We start from the raw sequence: 19165 nt of genomic DNA, 5'->3' as shown, positions 1-19165 counted from the left end.
AAAAATAAAAACTGTCGATCTCCCTCGGCCTGGGGCTCCATGCAAGATCTCACCTCGTGGAGTTGCAATGATCATGAGAACGGTGAGGAATCAGCCCAGAACTACACGGGAGGATCTTGTCAATGATCTCAAGTCAGCTGGGACCATAGTCACCAAGAAAACAATTGATAACACACTACACCGTGAAGGATTGAAATCCTGCAGCACCTGCAAGGTCCCCCTGCTCAAGAAAGCACATATACATGCCCGTCTGAAGTTTGCCGATGAACATCTGAATGATTCAGAGGACAACTGGGTGAAAGTGTTGTGGTCAGATGAGACCAAAATGGAGCTGTTTGGCATCAACTCAACTCGCCGTGTTTGGAGGAGGAGGAATGCTGCCTATGACCCCAAGAACACCATCCCCACCGTCAAACATGGTGGAAACATTATCCTTTGGGATGTTTTTCTGCTAAGGGTCCAGGACAACTTCACCGCATCAAAGGGACGATGGACGGGGCCATGTACCATCAAATCTTGGGTGAGAACCTCCTTCCTTCAGCCAGGGCATTGAAAATGGGTCGTGGATGGGTATTCCAGCATGACAATGACCCAAAACACACGGCCAAGGCAACAAAGGAGTAGCTCAAGAAGAAGCACATTAAGGTCCTGGAGTGGCCTAGCCGGTCTCCAGACCTTAATCCCATAGGAAATCTGTGGAGGGAGCTGAAGGTTCGAGTTGCCAAACGTCAGCCTCGAAACCTTAATGACTTGGAGAGGATCTGCAAAGAGGAGTGGGACAAAATCCCTCCTGAGATGTGTGCCAACCTGGTGGCCAACTACAAGAAACGTCTGAACTCTGTGTTTGCCAAAAAGGGTTTTGCCACCAAGTACTAAGTCATGTTTTGCAGAGGGGTCAAATACTTATTTCTCTAATTAAAATGCAAATCAATTTATAACATTTTTGACATTCGTTTTTCTGGATTTTTTGTTGTTGTTATTCTGTCTCTCACTGTTCAAATAAACCTACCATTAAAATAATCGTCTGATCATTTCTTTGTAAGTGGGCAAATGTACAAAATCAGCAGGGGATCAAATACTTTCCCCCCCTCACTGTATATCTCACTATGCTGCAGTAGTTTATGTGTCGAGGGGCAAGGGTCAGTTTGTTATATCTGGAGTACTTCTCCTGTCTTATCCTGTGTCCTGTGTGAATTTAAGTATGCTCTATAATTCTCTCTTTCTTTCTTTCTCTCGGAGGACCTGAGCCCTAGGACAATGCCTCAGGACTACCTGGCATGATGACTCCTTGCTGTCCCCAGTCCACCTGGCCGTACTGCTGCTCCAGTTTCAACTGTTCTGCCTGCGGCTATGGAACCCTGACCTGTTCACCGGATGTGCTACCTGCCCAGACCTGCTGTTTTCAACTCTCTAGAGACAGCACTGGCGGTAGAGATACTCTTAATGATCGGCTATGAAAAGCCAACTGACATTTACTCCTGAGGTGCTGATTGCTGCAACCTCGACAACTACTGTGATTATTATTATTTGACCATGCTGGTCATTTATGAACATTTGAACATCTTGGCCATGTTCTGTTATGATCTCCTCCCTGCACAGCCAGAAGAGGACTGGCCACCCCTCATAGCCTGGTTCCTCTCTGGGTTTCTTCCTAGGTTTTGGCCTTTCTAGGGAGTTTTCCTAGCCACCGTGCTTCTACACCTGCATTGCTTGCTGTTTGGGGTTTTAGGCTGTGTTTCTGTACAGTACTTTGAGATATCAGCTGATGTAAGAAGGGCTATATAAATAGATTTGATTTGATTTGACTAGTCACCCCCAAAGCCAATTCTTCCTTTGGCCGCCTTTCTTTCCTGTTCTTTGCTGCCAATGACTGGAACAAACTGTAAAAATTACTGAAGCTGGAGACTCATATCTCCCTCACTAGCTTTAAGCACTAGCTGTCAGAGCAGCTCACAGATCACTGCACCTGTACATAGCCCATCTGTAAATAGCCCATCTAACTACCTCATCCCCATACTGTATGTATTTATTTATCTTGCCCCTTTGCACCCCAGTATTTGTACTTGCACATTCATCTTCTGCACATCTACCATTCCAGTGTTTAATTGCTATATTGTATTTACTTCGCCACTATTGGCCTATTTATTGCCTTACCTCCCTTATCCTACCTCATTTGCACATACTGCATATATACGTTTTTTTCTACTGTATTATTGACTGTATGTTTGTTTATTCCGTGTGTAACTCTGTGTTGTTGTATGTGTCGAACTGCTTTCATTATCTTGGCCAGGTCACAGTTGCAAATGAGAACTTGTTCTCAACTAGCCTACCTGGTTAAATAAAAGTGAAATAAAAATAAAAAAAAATGAGCAAACACATCTTGATTGCCACACACACAAAGACCCGCGATTTGAACAGTGGTGGAAAAAGTACCCAATTGTTATACATGAGAAAAAGTAAAGATACCTTAATAGAATATGACTCAAGTAAAATTGAAAGTCCCCCAGTAAAATACTACTTGAGTAAAAGTCTAAAGGTTTTTGGTTTGAAATATACTTAAGTATCAAAAGTAAAAGTATAAATCATTTTAAATTATATTAGGCAAACCAAATTTACACACAATTGACTTGTTTTTTTAATTTACAGATAGCCAAGGGCACACTCCAACACTCAGACATAATTTACAAATGAAGTATTTGTGTTTAGTGAGCCTTCCAGATCAGAGGCAGTGGGGATGACCAGGGATGTTCTCTTGATAAATGTGTGAATTGGACCATTTTCCTGTCCTGCTAAGCTTTCAAAATGTAAAGAGTACTTTTGGGTGTCAAGGAAAATGTATGGAGTAAAAAGCACATTATTTTCTTTAAGAATGTTGTGGAGTAAAAGGAAAAGTTGTTGAAAATATAAATAGTAAAATACAGAAAACCCCAAAAACGACTTAAGAAGTACTTTAAATGATTTTTTACTGAAGTATATTACATCACTGGTTTTGAAGTTGGTTTAATAATACTTTCCTGTATATATTTTGTCTCAAATTTTGACCAGGTGAAGGACCAACCCCACGGACAATCTGCAGAGTAAGTTCAAATATAATTTTATTCAACATTCATGACAGACAAGGGACATTGTGTTATTTTTTTTCTGTGTATATGTGAATGGCTATACTTTACACAATGTAAAGCATCGCCACTTCGGGACTAGCTGCCCTCCTTCATATTCTACATTATTGTTAGTGGGATCAGCCTCGGCTTTCAGGCCTCGCTCACGTTGTTTCATCCCGAAGTTGAGGTGAAAGCCTGGTTGAGGCTAGAGTGGGATAGGTGCCTGTGCCCCAGAGTTGCTTGAGGGACTTACAATATTGAATTGCGAGGAAGACCTTTCTGAAGGCCTATAGAAATAGTAGTTGGTTCATGCCACAACCTCTACCTTGGGGTCTGGAACCTAATGGCATGGTGTGTGTGTGTGTGTGTGTGTGTGAGAGAGAGACAGAGAGAGAATTCCACTCCATGGACTTGCCCAATCCTACATTGTTAAATAGGGCGTTTCACTCAGGTAATACATGTGCTACAGATACATTATGCGTGCTTAGAAGTGTCTCTGTGGATTTCCCTGAATTGTACAAGAAAATGATTCAGTCCGATCACATCCTTGCCTAAATGTTTTTTACCCGTCACAGGGGGTTTTATGACGAACTTCCTGCTTATGATTGTCTCGTCATTAAACTGTCAGACATTGAGCTGGACCGACATTGCAGAAGACTACCGACTGACTGGTCTACAAATAACCTTGCTTCATTAAAAACTACTCATTATTATTTGTAGATCAGTCAATCGTTCACCATTTACCCACAATGCATCATGGACATGATGCTCTCAAACACGGCCATGGACTTTAAAGGCTAATAAGACATGGTTGAAAGTGCAAACAATTTCTGTAAGTATTTGTCTTGAGTACGCAGCTGTCACAAGCCGAATGAAATAACTAACGTGGAATCGTAGCCTAGTGTGTAATTGGGGGTTGATGTTGTAGTAGTCTGTCTCAAGGACGTGGAAATAGGAAGACAAACTCCAGTAGCGAGCGAGAAGGGGACTCGGATGAATTGTTAGCTAACGTTACGGATAGCTTAGAGTGGATATCAAGTATGTCTTGACTACAAAATACGTATCAACATATCCACCGCAGTACACGATTTTCAGGCCTCGTCCAATGGAAGATGGTGTAGCTAGTTCCATAATCTCTAAAACTCATCTGACAGCTACGGCAAAAGGTGAGACAATTTACCCCACGCCGCATTCTCTTTAGTAAAATGATTAAGGACGTGCCACTTAGGAATTTGAACAGAATCGTTTGGTTCCTCGCTGCTGATTTCTAAAGTAAGCGAATGTAATCTGACGTGTGTCAATGTTTACTACTTCAGTTTTTCTCTGTGTTCAACAGGGGGATATTTTCTCGATTGAAGGGAATATATGGGATCGCAAGGTAACCATCTAATAAATCATATTTATTTACACTTGTTTCATACGACTGTCAGAGGTAAAATATTGCTAACAGCTAGACGTGTTGGACAGAGGATAGGATTGAGGTAGGCGCAGTTTCCTTTGTTTACTCAGTCTGCATTTCAGAAGAGCGGATACGTTCCTTTCAGCAGTGTCGCGATAACTACTGTTTGCCAGCCTGTTGTAGCTTTGAGGTGTGCTGCGACCACTGACGCTAAACACACGCGCTCCATATGGAAACAAACATGTTAGCTACACAGTTGTTACTTTGTAACGGTTTGCGATTAGCGGTATTTTAACAGATCTGTTGTCTAGCAGTGCATGAACCTTGCTTTGGCGAATCATTTGGCGCTGGCTCTCATTTTCTCATACAAACAATAGTGTGTCAAAAGGGAAATAAAAGTATTGTCAAATATATTTATAACTAACCCAAGATAGTCAATGTGTGTCGTTTTTATAGTGGGAGCAATGAAGCATAGTGGGCAGATCAAGCAAGGAGGTGGGCAAGGCTAAACAGGAGTTAGCGAGATCCTATTGGCGCATTGTAGTATGTATTTGCATATTTCCGTTAGGGAACGCCTCCTTTGAAGTGCATATGTTCCCAAACTCAATTCGACCTTGCACTCCTAACAATGCCATTTAAAAAAATGTTAAAACTTAAGCGACAAGTCTTTATAACTTAGTGCCCTGTATTGGTAGTGAGCACATTCTAAACTGATGCTTCAGCTTTATTGCCCCCTGTGAAGTGTTTGGATTTCTCCTTCTGTCTGTGGTATTATCTGAGTTTTTCGCAACCCACCTTCAGGCTGCTATGTACCGGACCTCTTACTAGCCAACGGGAGGCGGGGCGACACTGGTAGACAGTGACCTTCGCACCCGCCTGCCGAACACCTGCACTCACCTTCATTAACAGAACTGCGGGAAAACCGTGCCGGACAGACCCCCGCCTCCTGCTAGCCACTCCGACCGGTACACACGAGGCAAGAGGTGTGGCTACACAGTGAGCTAACATGCTTGCTAGTTAGTGACCGCCAAGCGGGGGTGAAGGACACCGTCTACCGTTGTCGTCCTCGGCCCTTCTTCTGTGGGGTTTTTCGGCGGTTGTGATTCAACTTTATGGTACCTACTGTAATGGAGCGCCCCACCTCCTTTCTTTCCTAGCTTAAAAATGGACCAATAGAAGTTTAGAGGGTTTTCCTACAGATGCAGGAATTCCCACATGTAGGGAACTCCCCAAATTGCGTGCTGCAAATCCACCCTTCTCCACGCAGCATAGGCCGAAATAGCAGAAGTGTACCAGCAGAAATAAGTGATTACATCACGTAACAGTTCCGAGGACAATTCAACATTTTGACTTGGCTGCATGTTTTATTCTTGCTCTAACAGTCCATATACGCGCACTGATTGGAAGCTGCATATAGGCTATGAGTGGGGTTCTCATATCTCGTTACTTTCTCATCATGTCACGATTGTTGTGGTAAGGTAGTAAACTCACACTGCATTGCATTGGTGCACTGTTATGGCTGAGATTTGGGTAAAGAGTAGGGGGGGGGGAGTCAATTATATCATTTCCATTTTAAAGTTTAATGAACTGAAGTTGGAGTCATTTAGAATATGAGTCGCCAAACTCACTGATCCCATTTAATGATGTTTCTGATGTTGGCTATTTCACTTGACATGTTTTCTATTTATGAGTGGCTTGCCTTGAACACAAGCCACTGTTGATTATGAGGGGGATGTATGAAACTGTGTCTCTGTCCTCTGCGTGTCTCCTGTGCACTTTTCCAACACACTAGTACAGGTCACAGATTACATTGGGATTGGATGAAATGAGAAGATGAGACTGTTTGAAAGAGAGCAACCCGGCTCTACGTATTTTACTGGGTTGTGACTCACCGACACCGCGCCCAGTTAGAGGAGAATAAAGCAGCCCGAGAGTTGACTCCCAGGGAATATGTGTTCACACATAGGAGAAGATTTACATGGGGATGGTTCTGAAAGGAATTAGGAATATTCACATACAGGTTACAATGGACGGAGCAGAATAGTGAAAAGACATGAATGAGCTTGAATCATGTCATGGCCTAGAACTCCAATAGCACAATATGAAAGACTGTATGTGATAATACACTGCAGCAATAAACCGTAAGCTGTTACACAGAAATACTTCATAACAAGGACTGTATCTACTATGCATACAGTTGAAGTCGGAAGTTTACATACAACTTAGCCAAATACAGTTAAACTCAGTTTTTCACAATTCCTGACATTTAATCCTAGTAAAAATTCCCTGTCAGGTCAGTTAGGATCACCATTTTATTTTAAGAATGTGAAATGTCTGAATAATAGTAGAGTGAATTATTTCAGCTTTTATTTCTTTCATCACATTCCCAGTGGGTTAGAAGTTTACATGCACTCAATTAGTATTTGGTAGCATTGCCTTTAAATTGTTTCACTTGGGTCAAACTTTTGGGTAGCCTTCCACAAGCTTCCCACAATAAGTTGGGTGAATTCTGGCCCATTCCTCCTGACCGAGCTGGTGTACCCGAGTCAGGATTGTAGGCCTCCTTGCTCGCACAAGCTTTTTCAGTTCTGCCAACAAATTTTATATGGGGTTGAGGTCAGGGCTTTGTGATGGCCACTCCAATACCTTGACATTGTTGTCCTTAAGCCATTTTGCCACAACTTTGGAAGTATGCTTGGGTCCATTGTCCATTTGGAAGACCCATTTGCCACCAAGCTTTAACTTCCTGACTGATGTCTTGAGATGTTGCTTCAACATATCCACATAATTTTCCTCCCTCATGAAGCCATCTATTTTGTGAAGTGCACCAGTCCCTCCTGCATTAAAGCACCCCCACAACATGACGCTGCCACCCCTGTACTTCACGGTCGGGATGGTGTTCTTCGGCTTGCAAGCCTCCCCGTTTTCCCTCCAAACATGACGATGTTCATTATGGCCAAACAGTTGTATTTTTGTTTCACCAGACAAAACAAAGCCAAGTTAAACAACAACTACAACTTTGTGTACACACATTCCATGCACTGTCAGGCTCAGAGCCATGTATGTATGCCCTTGCAGGAGCGTGCAGCGGTCCTGTCTGAGCAGTACAGGGTTAGCTATGAGCATCTTCCATTAGGAACAACTTTTGCCCTCAGAACAGCCTCAATTTGTCCGAGCAAGGACTCTACAAGGTCTCGAAAGCGTTCCACAGGTGCTGGACCATTTTTGATACGAACTGTTGACCGTGAAAAGCCGAGCTGCCCATTCACCCTCTGAATAACACACATACACAATCCATGTCTCAATTGTCTAAAGGCTTAACAATCTTTCTAGAACATGTCTCCTCCCCTTCATCTACACTGATTGAAATGGATTTAACAGGTGACCTCAATCGTTTTAACCTGGTCAGTCTGTCATGGAAAGAGCATGTTCCTAATGTTTTGTACACTCAGTGAAAACAACATGCTGGCAGGGTTGTCAGGTCTAGCTAAAATTCCTAGCCCGATGACTTCTGAAAACCCACATTTATCCAGTAAACCTTTTTTTCCATAATGTTATCGAGTGAATTAAGAAGGAATATCAACGTAATTTTTAATGACGTAGGCAAAGAAGCAAAATTAGGTTTTCCATAAATAATAATTATTGCGAGTTTAAAAATGTTGCAAGTGTGAAGATAAATCACCCTTATTAAACTCTCCTGAGTGGCGCAGCAATCTAAGGCACTGCATCTCAGTGCTAGAGGTGTCACTACAGACCATGGTTCGATTCCAGGCTGTATCCCAACCGGCCGTGATTGGGAGTCCCATTGGCCCAAAGTCGTCCGGGTTTGTCCAGGGTAGGCCGTCATTGTAAATAAGAATTTGTTCTTAACTGACTTGCCTAGTTTAAATAAAAACATTCCATCAATGGATGTCGATTTAACTCGTTTTGACTGCTATGATTAAGCCATAACGTCACAGGAGGTGTGGTATACAGTAGGACCAATATACCACGTCTAAGGAACATGGCCCTCAGCTGTGGTATATTGGCCATATATCACAAACCCCTGAGGTGCCTTATTGCTATTATAAACTGTCATCCAACATAATTAGTACCGTTTTGTCTTTTCCGTGGTACACATCTGATATACCATGGCTTTCAACCAATCAGCTTTCAGGGCTCAAACCACCCAGTTTATAATTGTAAATAAATCCTGTTTGCGCATGTGCATAACTATAGATAAATCCCGCAAGCGAGTTCGAGTGATGCAACTTGGACAGAGGATCTCAATCTCTGTGCAAGAAGTACTTCAAAAAGCGAATGTTAGTTTATTTTCTGGATATTGTGCCAGATTTTGTGACCAGAAACCATTATAAATGGCATGTTTGTGAGATTGACTTATTTCAATAGACACAGGCTTCTGACTAAAATCTGGGTTAATAATTCCAATTCAACTTTGCCATGGTTTACTGAGCTAGATGCAGGTGGCCTATAGCCCCTGATAGGCCAACATCTAATTTCAGGGAAAAATCCACAATGTGAAGAATGATACATTTGCTGTGACCAATTAACAAAATATATCCATTAATAAATGCATAGTAACACAAGGCTACAACAACAAACTGAGTTACAGGCTATTTATTAAATCTGTTTGCCAGCTACACAAGTGGCACAAATTGATTTGCAATGACTCCAGTGATAGTAATTTCAACATATTTATTGTATCAAATGGTAGGCAACAGTAACCTGCAATGACATGTAGAAATGAATAGTCTACTTGATGGCCAACAGATGCAGATGTAGCCCATCATTCTCCACATTTTAATGTAATGTTTCATTGTGGACCTTTACCCCCCATAACACAAGCACACGAGGGAGTTCCATAACTTCCATTTCAAATTTCCACCTCGCAGCACTCCAGACCCTAGAACTGAGCATGAGTAAAACCCTACGCTTGATGCGGTTATCCATAAGAAAAGTCAACATTAGAATGCAGTTTACATTAAACCACCTCTGAGCGAATTAATCTATAGAGCTCTAGTGCGCCTGAAGTCCTTTTCCAGTTCTTAGTCACCATCATATCAGGTATGTTGCGTTAATATGTTTTATGGAAAAAGAGTGTCTCCATAATAACCAAAAGTTGTCATTATGTGTGTGCATGCTGCTCTCTCTGACTCAGCTGCCCTCTCTGACTCAGCTGCTCTCTCTGACTCAGCTGCCCTCTCTGACTCAGCTGCCCTCTCTGACTCAGCTGCCCTCTCTGACTCAGCTGCCCTCTCTGACTCAGCTGCTCTCTCTGACTCAGCTGCCCTCTCTGACTCAGCTGCCCTCTCTGACTCAGCTGCTCTCTCTGACTCAGCTGCTCTCTCTGACTCAGCTGCTCTCTCTGACTCAGCTGCCCTCTCTGACTCAGCTGCTCTCTCTGACTCAGCTGCTCTCTCTGACTCAGCTGCTCTCTCTGACTCAGCTGCCCTCTCTGACTCAGCTGCCCTCTCTGACTCAGCTGCCCTCTCTGACTCAGCTGCCCTCTCTGACTCAGCTGCCCTCTCTGACTCAGCTGCCCTCTCTGACTCAGCTGCCCTCTCTGACTCAGCTGCCCTCTCTGACTCAGCTGCTCTCTCTGACTCAGCTGCCCTCTCTGACTCAGCTGCCCTCTCTGACTCAGCTGCCCTCTCTGACTCAGCTGCCCTCTCTGACTCAGCTGCCCCTGCTGCAGCACCCTCTCAACGCATCCTTTTGGCTCTCCACCACTCACTCAGTCTGCTCACTGCCTTGTAGTCAGCAGCAGGTCACAGTGAAATAAATATATATCCACATACATACAGTACCAGTCAAAAGTTTGGACACACCTACTCATTCAAGGTTTTTCCTTTATTTTTACTATTTTCAAAAAAACATTTGTAGAATAATAGTGAAGACATCAAAACTATGAAATAACACATGGAATCATGTAGTAACCAAAAAAGTGTGAAACAAATCAAAATATATTTTAGATTCTTCAAAGTAGCCACCCTTGATGTCAGCTTTGCACCCTATTGGCATTCTCTCAACCAGCTTCACCTGGAGTGCCTTTCCAGTGTTGAAGGAGTTCCCACATAATGAATTATTGCAAAGAAACCACTACTAAAGGACACTAACAGTCCCTCCAGGATTTCACGACATTGTTTTGTGATTTCTGCGCCCCAAAATACTGAAAAAAAGCTATTTTTCTGAAGGAGCTTAGAGTAGCTTAGAGTTCCAACATAAAACTTGAATTTGACATGAACTTGAGATTTAATATGTCTTATGGGGGAATGCCCCCATAATCTGGAGGTACTAAAAAAAATCATAAACTAGGATAAAAGAAACACCTAGGGTCCAATCTGAAATTAAGACGTATCTCAATTTCATCTTCCGTGAAAATAATTAGAGACAAAGTGATCTTTTGGGCTGTTTCTTTTTCTGAACATAACGAGAGGTGAGGGATGACCAAGGGCCAAGCTCATCTAGGCCTATATCTCAATGTAATCATTAATTTCATCCTCCCTATCCTCCTCCATATCAATTGCTCCACTGCGGAGTCGTTAGTTGTGGTACATGAAGACCCAATGCTCGTAGGTTGTTGTTAAGAGGTTGATTGCCTACAGCTGGATAACTCAAGCTTGTAGATACTGTTGCTTCGCTCAGCATCAGCTGAGTTTGAGACTGCATCCTTGTAGCGTTTGGCCAGGGTGCTCAGGACAGGAAGTCTCTCTTGAAGTGCATCCCAGAAGATATCCAAATCCACCACCCCACTCACTGTGGCTCTCAGTGCTGCTGGTCCTACATTGGTCAAGTAGGCACCCAGTTCATCTCTCGGTACCTTACTGAAGCCTGGAATAACCTTGTAGCTGGGCACTGTCATCCATAAACACAATATGACGTGGATCAAACACCCTAACTTCTTGGGGGAACTCCATGGCAGGCTGACCATCTGACATGTACTTCGTCATTTTGTCCTCTGCATTGCTGTATGCCTCAACAGCAAAGGGCAAGTCGTCAACTGCATCAAAGTAGTGTGAACAAGTAGTTATTTGTTGGCCACAATGTTCATCTGCAAGTCCTCTAAATAGTGAAAGATCTTTGTTTTCACGGGATGTCTGCTCTGAAAGTGTTGAGAAGCTGCAGGATGACTTTATACTTGTCGGTCATGATGTTCAGTTGAATCTGCAGCGACTGAACCAGCTCTTGGTTTTGTAGCATCTCATGGCGTTTTTTCTACACACTGTTGGGGCACCTCGGCCACACACCTGTGAATGACAAGGAATAAAAACGAGGAACATAGGAAATATTACTACTCAATGTGAAATGACATCGCGGCTTACAAAAAATGTAGGTCACCTTTCTCTGCATAATGACAATGATTTAAATGTAGAAGGTATGTAGATTTTAAATTATACCTGCATTTCCATCTCTATGAACCCACTGTAGAGGCCAAACTGCACTGCTGAGAACTTGTTTTGCCCCTGACTGGTAAAAGATATGTGAAACACTTAGCATGAATGTGTTCAGCTGATCAAAAGGTTTGCAGAAGGCACTCCCTATCAGATGAATGTTGTGAGCCAAGCGTGTTATGTGCAGAGAGTAGGGGAACAATGACTGCAGTGCAGCTCTGTAGGCTTTCTTCATGCACGCAGCATTGTCTGTGTCAAAGACAATGACGTCCTCGTTGGAGATATTGTAGTCTTGTAGACATTTCCCCACCACCATGGAAACTGTTGAATGGTTGCACTGATCCAGAAACACTGTCTCTGCGAGGTAGGCAAAAATTATCCCGAGGTATCCTTTTTAAGTGGTGCGATGAGGATGTTTAACATCTGGAGTTTCATCAATGATGACTGTCACTGGCTTCCCTGCAAAATGTTGCTTGAGTCCTTCTTTCACCTTCAGGTAGACATCTCCCAAGTACTTTTCCTGTAGGTGGTGGTATCCAGGGATGGCTACCAGGTAATTTTTAAACAATATTACCATTTCTAAAAAATAAAAAAAACAGAAAGATTGTGTTTTCGTGATCTGTATGAATTTTTACAGAGTTTTAAATGGAAAAGCTGACAAATTGCACTCAGTGCTTTGAGCCGTGCTCTCCGTAGACAGACTGGGGAAAGCAGAGTGCCGACCACACTACTAAAGCCAAGGTTAGACTGGGGAGAGCAGTGTCGACCACCCTACTAAAGCCAAGGTCAGAGTGGGGAGAGCAGAGTGTCGACCACCCTACTAAAGCCAAGGTTAGACTGGGGAGAGCAGAGTGCCGACCACCCTACTAAAGCCAAGGTTAGACTGGGGAGAGCAGAGTGTCGACCACCCTACTAAAGCCAAGGTTAGACTGGGGAGAGCAGAGTGTCGACCACCCTACTAAAGCCAAGGTTAGACTGGGGAGAGCAGAGTGTCGACCACCCTACTAAAGCCAAGGTTAGACTGGGGAGAGCAGAGTGTCGACCACCCTACTAAAGCCAAGGTTAGATTGGGGAGAGCAGAGTGTCGACCACCCTACTAAAGCCAAGGTCAGTGGAGTAAAAGTTTGAGTAAAACGCCACTGACCTTGATTCTTTCAGTGCTTGCCGCAGTCTTCCCTGCTACCACGTCAGTCATGGTGATCTGCCGCTGCTGTGGGAACTGTTCTGACATTTCCATACGCTTTGCTGATTCCAAGTGACTGTTGATTGTCGACTTTCTCTTGTGTTCCAGCACAACGTTGCACGGAATGCAAAACAATTTCCCCCCACTTCCATGTAAAACCTTTGGAAATTGGTCTTTAACTGTTATTTTTGTTGGCAAATGAGATTGATTTCTGGTCATTGTACTGCCTGTCATCCATCAACAATCAGCCATCTTCTTCGCACGCTGACAGGCCAGGGGGAAAAAACTTGTGGTTGAATTGGGCCTTTTTCCACAGTAACCATGCAGTAATTGGTCAAAATTACTCACCTGCTTTTGATTGGACCCTTTTATGCTCTAAAAGTGCAGGGATTGGTCAAAATTGTGAGTTCTTGCATAATATGCACTGATTGGTTGATTTTTGCATTGAATTATGTGATCGCAGAATCCTGGAGGGACTGCAATAAGAAGAGACTTGCTTGGGCCAAGAAACACGTGCAATGAACATTAGACAGGTGGAAATCTGTCCTTTGGTCTGATGAGTCCAAATGTGAGATTTTTGATTCCAACTGTTGTCTTTGTGAGACGCAGAGTAGGTGAGCAGATGATCTCTGCATGTGTGGTTCCCACCGATAATTGAAGGTACAATTAACCAGCATGACTATCACATCATTCTGCAGCGACACGCCATCCCATCTGGTTTGGGCTTAGTGGGACTGTCATTTTGTTTTTCATCAGGACAATTACCCAACATACCTCCAGGAGAGTGATAGAGTGCTGTGTCCGATGACCTGGTCTTCAGTCACCCGACCTCAACCCAATTGAGATGGTTTGGGATGAGTTGGACCGCAGAGTGACGGAAAAGCAGCAAAAAAAGTGCTCAGCATATGTGGGAAGTCCTTCAACACTGTTGGAAAAGTATTCCAGGTGAAGCTGGTTGAGAGAATGCCTAGTGTGCAAAAATCTGTCAAGGCAAAGGATGGTTAGTTTGAAGAACCTCAAATATAAAATGTATTTATTTATTTTTAAGAGAAATGCCGTGGTGCCCGAGGTGCAATTTAGCCCAAAAACCCGGAACCCGCGAACAATACATTTTCACCCTCGACATCGTTTTCAAAGTAGGACAATTTGCAGTGAACATGGCAACACTGCTTGCTGGAACTTAGTCCCACAGCACACTCGCCAGGGGATTCTCTAACATTGTTTATCATGCAAATGTTAACAATTACGTTCACTGCATTATTTGACATGTTAGTCTCTCTGTTGTGTGTTTCTTGAATATGTGTCTCTCTCGTATTTCCCTATGCAGTTTCATCGGATGAGATGAGTGTGCGCGGGGGGCAGGGTAGTGACGAGGTGCTGGTGTCCCAGGCGGTGTGGGACTACCTGGCTGCCGCCGGCCAGCCCTGGCTCATAGACTTTCAGGACAAGCAGGGCTTGAGCGCCGGCATCATCCGCCGAGGTGAGCGGGGAGGCTGCTGTGCAGTGCGGCTACGCCCCATAGAGGGATCCCGTTCTGGGGGAGGACCCGGGATGATGGAGGAAGGACCCATCTCCAACGAGACCCGCAAGGCCTTCATAGACTTATGCCGCTGCGCCCGCAAAGAGATGAGCAAACAGGATGGGGGTCCTAAACGGAAGAGGTCCCTGCTGCCCTGCGTTGGGGTGGGGGTCCTGGAGGGGGATGGAGAGGGGAGCCTGCTACCACCTCAGCCTCCCCAGCCCAGACGCTCTCAGAGGCAGCAACAGAGATATAAGAAGCCAGCGGAGGAAGAGGCCTGTGTGGTCCTCTCCAACTCCACGTCCCACAACGAATCCGGACAGAGGAAGAAGGACAACATGGAGGTCAGCTGCAGTATGATGGCCTCCTCTCATAACCAATCCCACAGTGAGGCAGACGACTACACCTCATGTTCCATCTGCATGGGCGACATGGTGGAGAGGACCACGCTGGAGAGGTATAGCTACATTTTAAACTTGTGTTCAGTAATTCTCAAGGTTTTTCCAAACCATGAAATGTGTCAGCCTTCACTGCTATTGATGCTATGTAATGTTTTCAAAATTATAAGTAAAAGTGTTCTTTGTCTTTGACCCCCCCCCCCCTCCCCCAGGTGCGGCCACGCATTCTGCCGGTTGTGTCTAGACCAGGCCTTCAAGGTGAAGAGAGCGTGTCCTGTGTGTCGTCAGGTGTACGGCCAGCTCATAGGGAACCAGCCGGCTACCGGGTGTATGATGGTGGAGAGGGACCCAGATCTGGAGTTGCCAGGACACGAGGGTTATGGGTGTATCTGCATCATCTACAGCTTCCCACCTGGTTTACAGGCGGTGAGTGTGTGTGTGTACTAAAGACGCATGGAAGGGTATAGAAATGGGAACTAGTAAGAAGTGTTGGTCTAGCCCATTACCTTTCGGGGTTTTTGGTCTAGCCCATTACCTTTCGGGGTTTTTGGTCTAGCCCATTACCTTTCGGGGTTTTTTGGTCTAGCCCATTACCTTTCAGGGTTTTTTTGGTCTAGCCCATTACCTTTCAGGGTTTTTTTGGTCTAGCCCATTACCTTTCGGGTTTTTTTGGTCTAGCCCATTACCTTTCAGGGTTTTTTTGGTCTAGCCCATTACCTTTCAGGGTTTTTTGGTCTAGCCCATTACCTTTCGGGGTTTTGCTACATCTGACACATTATTTACATTGCTAACCATCTCTCTTTAGTATTTTTTATTTGTGGCCATGTTCACAGCCATGTTTACAAATCCCAGCTTGGATATTTTAATGGTTCGTATCCAGGCTGTATCACAACCAGCTGTGATTGGGAGTCCCATAAACCTGGCACAATTGGCCCAGCGTTGTCCGGTGTAGGCCGTCATTGTAAATAAGGATTTGTTCTCAACTGACTTGCCTAGTTAAATAAAATACAGTCCATGCTTGAAGTAATGTTATTGAATGTCTATACCACTTTACTTTATTTCTGTGGATATAATTGTTCATGTTCTTTTCTAACATTCCTCTGAATTATGCCTGGATCCTGCAGCCAGAGCACCCTAACCCGGGGGTGAGGTACCCTGGGACGGACCGCGTGGCTTACCTCCCAGACAGCCCAGAGGGGAACCGGGTCCTGGGCCTGCTCCGCCGGGCCTTCGAACAGCGCCTCATCTTCACCATAGGGACTTCCATGACCACAGGAATGCATAATGTCATCACCTGGAACGACATCCACCACAAGACCTCCTTATGGGGCGGACCACACTGGTATGGAAACAGATGTCTTTACTGAAGGCTATTGGAGATTTAAGTATGTTTGTGAGATGTGACAAGTCATGTTTACATTTTTGTGAAAAAAGCTATTGATGACTGCTTGCATGGAAGTCAAATAGAATCACATGGCTTTAGTTTGTTCTTATGAGCTGTAACAGAAATATTTTCTTCAGTTTATATCAATAGAAAGCTATCCATGTTTTCAGCATGTGGTTGGGGGTTAAATTGTGATTATTGTCGTGCATTTGCTCCTAGAAGGAACTCTAGCTGTTCCTGTGATTACAACAACTCTCTGACCTGCTGAGGGTTTTCTGTTCATTTCTCCTGACAGCTTTGGATACCCAGACCCCACTTACCTGGTGAGAGTGACCGAGGAACTCAGAGAGAAAGGCATCGCTGCAGACTGACCGTACAGATTCTAGAATGATTATTCTAGGAACATTTTAGGAACCTCTGGCTGCCCTGCTGCTGCAGGTGGTTGCTAGGCTGCAGTCTCCTGGACCTAGACCCAGCAGAGCAGCGGAGGAATACGAGATGTGACTGGGCCCCACAGCAGCCACAGGAGTACGGCCCAGTGGAGGCCCACATATCCCTACAAGACCACTTGATGGGGTGACTCCTACCTTCCACTTCAGTCGAATTTTCACTAATCATGCATTGATGTCAATTGGAGACCATTTTACTTAAGTGGAAGTGAACATTTATCTAAAGTGGAATTTAGGATTCACCCTTATGTTCCTATCCTCGTTATCTATCTTCCGAGTTCGGCTCAACCCAGCAGCACTTTGTGTTGAAGAAAACATACAAATGAGTGCAGTGCAATCTCTGTGTGAGCTGTTTTTGGCTCCACTCATCCAAGTATTTATCATATAGGGATTCATAATGTGAAGGTACATACTACTTAAATATTATTTTGAAACCTAAGTTCAAAGAAGAGTCCTATTTTGTCTGTTATATTTATGTTTATTTCCACGCACATTCTTTATTTACCTGTTAAAAACACATGATTTGTGCTCTGTCCAGTACGCTCTTAGAATAATTATATTTTTCTTGATGTAATTATGTTAATAATAACCTGTTATTTACACTGTAGTAAGACAGTACTCGAGATAGTTGGTGGCAGGCAGAATAGTACTGTCTGTTTCAATAGAAAGCTCCTAAAGAAATAATGACATTTCTCTGAAAGGAGTTGCACTCGAAGGCACTTTGTCAAGGAGGGAGGGAGTCCGTCAGTAGTTCAGTCACTGTTGGAGGGGGAGTTGTTCTCTGCATAGAATAAGAATTATCCGTTTGAATTAGAATGATCATTCTAATTCTGTGGTTCTCTGCTTCCACTTCAGGGAACTGGTAGATGGAAGAATGCTCTGAGCAAAGCCAGGCAGGCGTTAGTCGTTAGCAGCCGTGAAGCTAATAGCCTGGTAGCTATAAGTTGATGTCAATTTTCTTGTAGCCCTTCATTTCCCTTTTGATCTTCCTCTCCTTTGATTTCTTCTCCTTTTTACTTAAATAGGAAGAATGTTTTCTATTTGATGTCTCTCTCTGCTGCACCGTTCTGTTCTAGCGGATGAACCAGGAATGTCCAGATAGACTGACTACTAAGTATGAGATTCATTGTCATTCCTGACTGTCCCTTGCTCTCTCTCTCTCCTCTCTCCCCTCGGTTGTTTCTCTACTCTAAGATGTTATCCCTCCCAGGACCAGGCCCTGTATTCACAAAGTGTCTCCGAGTAGTAGGGCTGATGTAGGATCAGTGTGGCCTTTTCAATCATAATGAATGAATAGGGACCCTGATCCTAGATCAGCACTCCTACTCTGACAAGCTTAATGAATAGGAGACCAGGTTCTGAGTTCAGTTTGATTTCCAGCCAGCCAGCCAGTCAGTCAGCACCCCTCATTTTGTAATAACCAGATTTACTTGATGATGTCAAATAAGGAGGGCGTGATGTCGAACCACTTAAACCAAATCAAATGCACAATAGGGCTGTATATTTAATACCTCTGACCCTGGCTGAAATGGCACCCTATTCCCTATACAGAGTAAAAGTGCCCATAGGCTTCTGGTCAAATGTAGGGCACTATATCGGACTCTGGTCCAAAGTAGTGTAGGGAATAGTGTGCCATTTTGGATGCAAGCCCTATCTGTCCAGGAGACGTTTGTTTGACGATTGTCTCATAAATAATGAGGTATCTATCTGCTGTAATTCACATTTGTCTTCTACAGGAATAATCTAGGATTAACAAAATATGTACCTGTGATATGAAAGTGTTGAGGAAAATCCTGCAGTCCCTTACAGCGGCATTGCCAGTGAGGTATTTAGTTCCCTTGTTTTGATACATTTATCAAACGGTTAGCGTGCCTATATTCTAGTCAAGTTTGAAGACAGTGGATCATGTTGATATTAATTCATGACAAGCATGTTCTTTTAGTAGACTGTCTTAATTGTTATTTGGAGGGTGAGACTCAGCAGCGTTATCTGGCTTTCTACTGTTTTTGAGAAGAAAAAAAAAATATATATATATACACACACACACACATCAGTACAGTGCCTTGCGAAAGTATTCGGCCCCCTTTGCGACCTTTTGCCACATTTCAGGCTTCAAACATAAAGATATAAAACTGTATTTTTTTTGTGAAGAATCAACAACAAGTGGGATACAATCATAAAGTGGAACGACATTTATTGCATATTTCAAACTTTTTTAACAAATCAAAAACTGAAAAATTGGGCGTGCAAAATTATTCAGCCCCCTTAAGTTAATACTTTGTAGCGCCACCTTTTGCTGCGATTACAGCTGTAAGTTGCTTGGGGTATGTCTCTATCAGTT

The 19165-nt window shown here is 43.7% G+C and overlaps 1 protein-coding gene across 3 annotated transcripts; it reads left to right on the top strand.

The window, feature by feature from the left end:
- Positions 1-3732: 3732 nt before the first annotated feature.
- Positions 3733-18944, top strand: LOC110532728 (probable E3 ubiquitin-protein ligase DTX3). Of its 3 annotated transcripts, none has more exons than XM_036988790.1 (6): positions 3733-3933; positions 4438-4479; positions 14402-15050; positions 15204-15417; positions 16116-16333; positions 16671-16746. In XM_036988790.1, exons 2-6 carry the CDS (start codon positions 4467-4469, stop codon positions 16744-16746), a joined length of 1170 nt encoding a protein of 389 aa, XP_036844685.1. In that variant the 5' UTR covers positions 3733-3933; positions 4438-4466. The 3 variants fall into 3 exon arrangements, with proteins under 3 accessions (XP_036844685.1, XP_036844684.1, XP_036844683.1); XM_036988789.1 differs by having other exon boundaries at positions 3733-4267; XM_036988788.1 differs by lacking the exon at positions 4438-4479 and having other exon boundaries at positions 16671-18944.
- Positions 18945-19165: the final 221 nt, after the last annotated feature.

The sequence above is a fragment of the Oncorhynchus mykiss genome, chromosome 9, assembly GCF_013265735.2.
Source record: "Oncorhynchus mykiss isolate Arlee chromosome 9, USDA_OmykA_1.1, whole genome shotgun sequence".
Lineage (NCBI taxonomy): Eukaryota > Metazoa > Chordata > Actinopteri > Salmoniformes > Salmonidae > Oncorhynchus > Oncorhynchus mykiss.
Note: the sequence above shows the minus strand (reverse complement) of the source record. Positions and strands in the feature narration are given on the sequence as shown.